This window comes from Bufo bufo, chromosome 1 (assembly GCF_905171765.1).
Source record: "Bufo bufo chromosome 1, aBufBuf1.1, whole genome shotgun sequence".
NCBI lineage: Eukaryota > Metazoa > Chordata > Amphibia > Anura > Bufonidae > Bufo > Bufo bufo.
Window position 1 is genome coordinate 56873520 of NC_053389.1, and position 8571 is coordinate 56882090.

Sequence of the window (8571 nt, forward strand, 5' to 3'; positions counted from 1 at the left end):
GGACTGTTTCTGCAGTATAGTATTGGGAGCACAGCGGGTACAGTATTGGGGGAACTATCTGTGTGGTAGTAGTATTTCCAGTGGGACTGTTTCTGCAGTATAGTATTGGGGGTGGCAGGAAAGGGTGTTCAGAAGATGTGAAGATGATGGAAATGTGGGAAACTAATGTCTGTTTGTCAATATCTGCAGAGAAGGGAGATGGCTGAAAAATCATGGCGGTCTGGTCTGAATGGAGAAGATAAAGAAAGAACATCTAAAAGGTGACATCACTGGATGTAAGAGGTAGGGGGCGCTATGTAGGAGAGGAGATGCTCCGGCTCCTCCCCCTGCCATTTGCAGAAGGAGGATTCAGAGATGGGTGAGGACGGCCAAGGTGGGCAGCAGGCCACGGGCGGGTGGCAGATGGTGGGGGGAACCACAGGCCTTGAGCAGGATCAGGGGAGGGAGGAGAGCGGAGGAGCTTCCTGGCTGTAGCTTGTTGTATAAGCAGGCAGTGCAGCCAGGACAGACCCTCCCCTCTCCGTATGATGTGTAGAGCCAGGCCTTTAACTATAGAATGTCAGCTGTACAGTGTTTGTTGGGAGTGGCTTATTATATGTAGGAGGGGCTTTAATAATGGGCGGGGCTTAAAAATGCGGCACGCTGTGTGCGCCGCATTGTTCTATTCCTGCAGAGATTTTAGAATCGCCAAATAAAAGAATCAGCGCAACACACTACACCCCCCCTGCATTTTTAAACATAAAGGGGGGCTTTGAAAAATGGTCAGGCAAAAGAATTGGCCCAGCGCACTACACGTGCCACTTTTTTTGCCTTTCGGACCCCCCCTAGACAAAATTCCTGGGTGCTCCCCTGTCCCCCCTGTTTGTTCACGTAAGCAACCGTGGTAGAGTTGTCGGAAAATATCTTCACGTGATTCTGGACCAGGTATGGAGCGAAATATTTTAGTGCTTGCCAGACTGCCTGAAGCTCTCGCATGTTGGAAGATGGTTGGATAAGGCTCTTTTGCCATAGTCCCTGACATGCCCTGCCGTTCAGGTGAGCTCCCCAGCCTTGGCTGCTTGCATCCATCATGACTACTATTTGCTCCGACTGCCGCCATTCCACACCTCTGGAAAGGTTCTCTTCTTTGAGCCACCAGGTAAGAGAGCACTTTATGGAAAGGAATCTCCAGCCTCTTGTTTAAAGATATTGGTCTTCGATCCCAGGACCGTAACAGTAAGGACTGAAGCACTCTTGAGTGAGCCTGGGCCCATTTCACTGATGATATTGTGGAAGTCATTAATCCCAGAATCATCATAATCTCTTTTATAGATGTCTTGCGTAATCTTTGCAACCTTGCTATTCTTTTGACCAGGTCTTCCCTTTTTTCCTCCGGAAGAAAGGAGGATATTAGATGACAATCTAGGAGTACCCCTAGGAATACTTTCAGATAATCTGGAACTAGCTCTGACTTTTTCATATTGATGATCCAACCTAAATGTGACTCTCTCTCTCTCTCTCTCTCTCTCTCTCTCTAATTTCTGTCATAATCTTTGTAAATAGCCTTGGGGCAGAGGATAGGCCGAAGGGAAGAACCTGGAATTGAAAATGATTGATTCTCCCCCGAATCCAGACGGCCATTCTAAAAAAATTCTGGTAATGTTGATGGATTGGAACATGGTAATAAGCATCGGAGAGATCTATTGTTGCCATTATCCAGTGTTTGGATATTAGGTTGATTGTGGACCTGACTGTTTCCATTTTGAACTTCTTGTATGTTATAAATTTGTTTAGATTCTTCAGATTTATTATCAATCTGAATGACTGGTCTGGTTTCTTCACCAAAAAGACTGAAGACTATAAGCCCTTTTTTTCTTCCTCTGGAGAAACTTGGACTATTAACTAGAAGCGCAATCTGTTTTTCTAGAGCTTCTTGTTTTTCCTTTTTTAACCTTGAATTTTCCAGGTATCTGTCTGGGGGAAAACTTGATAGCTACAGCCTGTATCCTAGTACCCAAGGTGATGTATGAATCTGCACCCAGGCTTGGTTGAATTCTTTTAATCTCCCCCCAACTGAACTTCTGGAGTCAGTGTGGTACTTGAACAGGAGGACTTAGCCGAGAAAAGGAATCCCCTATTCTTGTTTTTCGATGATTGCCATGATGATCCCTGATTTTTCTTTTTCTGATCAAACGCAGGACGTCTTCAGGCACGAAAATTACGTCTTTGATGGAAGAATCTCGATTCGGTAGGGAAGCCCTTTTTCCTATCGAAGGCCTTCTATAGAATATCGGCTAGTGTCTTCCCAAATAAACGATCCCCTTCACAAGGGATGGGACAAGGTCTATTTTTTTGATGCCGCATCTCCATTCCATGATCTTAAACAAATTGCCCTACGGGAGGCGTTTGATAAAGCTGTGGTTTTTGCTGATAATCTCACAACATCTGCGGAAGCGTCAGCCAGGAAGTTGGAAACTTGTTTCAGGATCGGGATGGAGGCTAGAATGTCCTCTCTTGGAGGGCCCGACTGAATATACTCTTCCAATGGAGTCAGCCATAATGACAGAGTTCTTGCTGTATAAGTAGCTGATATTCCTGGATGTAATGAAGCCATAGAAGATTCCCAGGACTTCTTAAGTAGGGATTCGCACTTCTTGTCCATAGGATCCTTAAGGACTCCCAAGTCTTCGAAGGGAAATGCGCCAGTGGCTTCTTCAGCAAAGGGATACTGTCACGGCTGTATGTGAGCAACAATAGTATACACAGTAAAAGAGATACTGACCGGACCCAAACTAGGGAGGATAAAGGGTGACCCCTGTCAGACCCTCAAAGCTCTCCCTATGCTGCTAAAGCACATGCCCGGATCCAAATGGCAGAACGAGGCATGCCCACGTACCTAAGACTGATGACCACTGTAACCCCTACAATAGTGGAAGGGGCACGGCCTCCGGTGCCCTACTCAGTATATGGAGGGAACCGTGGCCACCTCAGATCCAGTCAGAAAATAACCAGGTACACAACAATGTCTGTACACTTAGCTGAAGGGGCTGCAGCCGCAGAGAAGACGGATCCAAGGACAGCTGGCAATATCCGGAGTGCTTGCTGCAGCAGAACACAGGTCCAGTGAACTGATAGCTAAAAGTGAAGATACTAAAGCAAGAGCTACAACTGAAATGAGAACTATAATCCACGCCCTACAATAGGAGGAGGGGTGATATAAAGAGAGGGAAATCAAACGCATGAGGAACAGCTGGGAGGAAGGAAACCAAAAGTAAACAGAGCAGTGAGAACTCCTCCCAGCTCTAGTAGTGACATCATCACAGGGGTGGAGAAACAGAGCTGTGAGAACGTCCCAAAGCTCTGGTAGTGACAGATACTTCCTCTTGAACATTCTAGATACTGCCTGTCTCTTTTCTGGATCTTTCCATTTGTTCAAGATTAAATTTCTAATGTTAGAGTGAACCGGGAAGACTCGCTTCTTTTTCTCCCCTAGTCCTATGAACATTTGATCTTGGACAGTCAAAGGTTCTTTTAAATCATCCAAATTTATTGTTGCCCTGATGTTTTTAAGTAAGCTTTCAGTCTCCTCAATAGAACATAAGGGGTGACCTGAGGAGTTCTCACATCCACTAGACTCCGTATAGGAAGAAGCCTCTTGTTCACCCAGCTCGGAAATCTGTTCCTCAGTCACAGAAGGAACCGATCTAGAGGTGGATGGTTTTGGAGAGACTACCGCTAGTCTTGCGTCGATAGCTGCTCCAATCTTTTCCTTAATTAAGGATCTCAGGCTATCTACAATAGAGGGAGATTCCTTGGATATTACTCTATTTATACATCTTTGGTAAAGAGATTTTTTTAGTGGTCAAGGATAATGTCTTTTTGCACATTTGACAGTTTTTCTTCTGTGACGGTTCTCCAGATGATCTTAGACTCTCCCTCCCCTAAAAATAAAATGAGGGTGGAGAGTCAGAATTTGGGTATTAAGGAAAAAACTTTGAATAGGAGAGCAGTCATCCAGAAGATAAGACATAACACCCTGTGCACATATAGGGTGAAATTGACAATATAAATGTCCTCAGGGAAGAGGCTTGAGGGCCTGGGGGCATCAGTGGTCTTTTTTGCTGAATCAATTTCTCCAGGGGCAGACATACTGGTGCAAATGGAAATGCCACTGTTCCTTTCCTGTAGCACACTGCTCACCTGTAGGACGCCGACATGCTTTTGAATTTGCCACCTGAAGACTTCTGGGTAGGCGTGATGACGTCACTTTTTGCACTGCTTTCAAATGGTGAAACGCAGCGCACCAAAGCCAGAAATAGGAGCGGAGCGCTCCCGGCCCGGGAACGCCCCCAGCCACCGAATGCCCAACACATGGCCTTCTCCTCTAGTGGGGAGCCCGGGGCAGCCAGCACACGCCGGATTAACACAGGAGGAATAAGGGATGAGGAACAGTACACACATGCTCCGGGATCCTTCCCCCTGCAGGGGCCCACCGGAAAACTCTGGGATAACTTACCAAAAGGTCCTGTGCACCGTTGATCTCCACCTGCCACTTGAGGGACAGGAAAACAACTGGTGAAGGTAAAGGGGAGGGATTTTATACGGCGATCTTCGTTATTTTCCTGTCCCTGAAGAGGCGGGTACCCTCCAGGAAGTGTCGTTGTGGGGGCGTAGGGAAAAAAACCCTTTAAGGGCTCATGCACACTAATGTATTTTCTTTCCGTGTCCATTCCTTTTTTTTGTAGACAATATATGGAACGATTCATTTCAATGGGTCCGCAAAAAAAACCCGGAAGTTACTCCATGTGCTTTTTGTTTCCGTATGTCTTGTGGGGTTTTGCTCTGGTAGACAGGCTAGCGGACGCAGTACAGAGGCAATCACACAAAGTCTTTAACTTAAACAGTTCGGTGTTTATTCATTCACAAAAATGACCAGTCTTGGTGTTTGTTCACACCATGCAATGTCCATATAACAAAATCTTCACCTGGTTAGCAGTCTTTCCCCCAGCCGTCCACAGCAGGCTTTAGGTGCCTGTTTTCCAGCATGCGACTTTCAAGCCTTTAGCATGGCACCAATTCACAGAACCCAAAACAGACTCCACAGCTTCCCTGTCAGATGGAGGATCATCCACACCCAGCTGAGACTGCTGGCTGGGTTTTATATAGGCCAATAAAGACCTGGCCTGGAGCAGGGGGATCAGCCACCCAACCAGCAATTTGGCTACTCCCAGTAAGAGCTGGCTCGGATCGGCTTTATAGCCATACTAACAACAGTGTCAATCAGCACTAGCTGCCGCTGACACTTAAAACTACCGACTCTTACCTCACCGAGGCCCCCTTGCGCCTTCCTACAGTCCATATTTCCGTTCCACAAAAAAATAGAACTTGTCCTATTATTGTCCGCATTACGGACAAGGATAGGACTGTTCTATTAGGGGCCAGCTGTTCCGTTCCGCAAAATACGGAATGCACACAGACGTCATCCGTATTTTTTGAAGACCGCAAAATACATACGGTTGTGTGCATGAGGCCTAAAACTGATAAATAAAAACACACCATGACCAATTCATCACCTGTCCTGGGCCACACACACACACACACACACACACACACACACACACACAGACACGGATAAAGAACGCCAGAAAAAAAAAAAAAAGACGCACTTCATAAATTACCTCCATTAGGGGTCATTTATTTAACTGTGTTATGTCAGTTTTTGCTATTAAAAAAGTTGCAAGACCCCGTTTTGTGACTTTTTAATGCCCTTGCAACACAATTTTGTCTCATGCGGGATTTTTACTTGTGAGAGGCAGAGGCGTGGCCATTGTCCCCAGCAAATCTTCTGACATTTACATCTGGAAATAGCTGTAAAAAAGGAGTGAAAACTACTACAGTCAGGGGCTGGCATAGTTTTCACTCCAGGCGACAGACTGCCAGTTGTGCGCCGAATTTATGACCAGGCCTGAGCAATAAATATGGCGTTTCCTCTGGCAGCACAGGGGATATCAAAGGCATAAAAAGCCGTTCTTTGATAAATGACCCCCAAGGGATGCATGAACTTGAATGCAGGTACCCGCTGGAAATGACAGGAGGTGGATTTGCCATGGTTTCATGTGAATCTCGGCAGAGAATACCTTTTAGGCCTCATTCACAGGAACGATACAGATTTTGTCAGGATCAAAAAAAAGGATGGATTTGCACAGCGTTTGCGTTTTTTTCCATCCAGATTGCATGTGTTTTTCATGCAAAGGAAGAAAAACAGAAGAACAACAATCTACGTCAACCATCGGTGAAAAACACGTAGTATCCGTTAGGGCTTATGCACATGGCCATTGCCCGGCTGTGCCTGTATTGCGGCCCGCAATATATGGGCACCGGCCGCGTGCACCCCGCATACCCATTCACTTCAATGGGTCTGCACTACGGAAGGTCGGTGCGGAACGGAGGCACGGAACCCCAAGAAAAAACTACGGAGTGCTTCCGTGGAGTTTCTGTCCGTGCCTCCACACCGCAAAAAAGTAGTGCATGCACAACTTTTTTGTGGTGCGGACCGTCGGACCCCATTCAAGTGAGTGGGTCCGCAATCCATATGCGACGGCCCTACGGTCAGTGCCCGTGCGTTGCAGGCCTGGCCAGCACACATTCGTGTGCATGAGCCCTTATTCACACAAGCCCCATTCACTTCTATGGAGCCAGGCCTGCATGAAAAACACACAATATAAAACACACTGCGATTTTTCCTAAATGCAGAGATGATGCGTGGAAAACTTCGCTCATGTGCACAAACCCATAGAAATGAATGTGTCAGGATTGAGTCCGGATGCCATGTGTTCGCTACACACGTTGCATCTGGAGGGAAAACTCGCTTGTGTGAAAGAGGCCTTAGATGCATCTACAGGAGACTTCCGCTTCATCCGTACAGGCACCGCGTTGCGAAACTGCAGCGACTTGTAACTACACCGCGATTGGTTTTTCATGTGGTTTGGGCCGCGTTGTCAGACATTGCCTGTAACTACACCTCTCGTGAACCAAAACCACTCTGTAGCTTGAACATCACTAACACGGTGGCAAGAGGACGTCTCTACACAGGACAAGCCCCGATCCACACGGCTCTCGGTCTCACCAAAAAAGTACTGGTCAATAGTGGTGCACTGCTTCATCTCCGCCGCCATGTCCCAGTCCTCCAGCGCAGTGGATAAGTGGAGCTTCTTGCATTTCGTTCTGTCTGAGAAGCGCAGATACATTTTTGCAGGATCACTCGGCCCTCAGCTGTGTGCACTCATCAGGTGTTTTGGAGGCTGCTCTACGAGCCACCCACATTTAAAGGGTCAGTGTCACTCCCCATAGATCATCATTCAGACTGTGAAGTTAAAACTGCATGTTTTACAGGTGAATGAGTTTTTCTCCAATGTGGTTTTGATGAATGCACCCTGAAATGCCCTATAAAACAGCATCTGTCAGCAGTTTTGTACCGATGACACCGGCTGACCTGTTACATGTGCACTTGGCAGCTGAAGGCATCTGTGTTGGTCCCATGTCCATATGTGTCCGCATTGCTGAGAAACATGATGTTTTATTATATGCAAATGAGCCTCTAGGAGCAACGGGGGCGTTACCATTACACCTAGAGGCTGTGCTCTCTATAACTGCCTCGCCCTTCCAGTTCAATTGGCAGGGTCCGGTAGGGTGGCCAGACGTCCGGTTTTCTGGCTCCCTGTCCTCCATCAGGCACAGGGCCTGGACGGACGCAGGGATGTCCTCCCTTTCAGCAGCTCATGCACACAGTCGTTCCCGTATTGTGACCCGCAAACTTTAATGAGTCTGAATCCGTCTGTGGAATCCGCATGGATGTTGCCTGTGCATTGGGGACCGCAAATTGCACCCGCCAATGCACGGAACGGCTGACCGACAGCCGTGTGCATGAGGCCTTAGACAGCACCATGTTACCTGACTTCTCTCGCCTCCAGTCAGTCCCTGGCGCCGGCGGACATGGCTCTCTGTGGCGGACTGAGGGGGGAGAGACGCACTCCCGGCCCCACTACACCTCACCATCTAACAGGTCTATTTTTTTTCCCTTCACCACCAACTGGGAAGTGGCTTGCGGACCTGGGGGCTACAGCTTCCGACTTTTTTTTACGCCAAAAAACTAGTGAAGGCTTCTTCTTAAATGACTCCTCTCCCCCCCATAGAGGGTGAGACCAGTTCTTCTGATGCATTTTTTTTTTTTTTTTTTTTACCAGATCTCAAATACTATGTGTGAACATATGCAATACACTAAGAGGGGGTATTTACATGGGACTTTTTTTCTTCCCCGTGTGGTGTAAACACCGCATGAAAAAAAAAACCCGCTTAAAACGCTTGCGGTTTTTACCATTTGGATCTGTGTTTTCAGTACTGTCTATTCTAATTCAGAAAAAAATACACCCTTGGGATCTATTAGGACCTAAGGTCTAATTCACACGTTAGCGATTCACGTCCACGTGCTGTACACACAGATCCCTTAGCGGAAAACTTTATTAACAAAAAATGTATATACTGAATAAAGATTTGTTTAAAAAAAATAATATTTGACACCATAAAGCGGAAGTG

General features: G+C 46.9%; 1 protein-coding gene across 1 annotated transcript in view; it reads right to left on the reverse strand.

Moving 5' to 3' along the window:
- The window catches only part of FOXR1 (forkhead box R1), a 31003-nt gene extending 23777 nt beyond the window's left edge, over positions 1 to 7226 (reverse strand). The window contains exon 1 of the mRNA XM_040424837.1: positions 7106 to 7226. Coding sequence (XP_040280771.1) covers positions 7106 to 7226 — 121 coding nt within the window. The remainder of the gene's footprint in view (positions 1 to 7105) is intronic.
- Positions 7227 to 8571: the final 1345 nt, after the last annotated feature.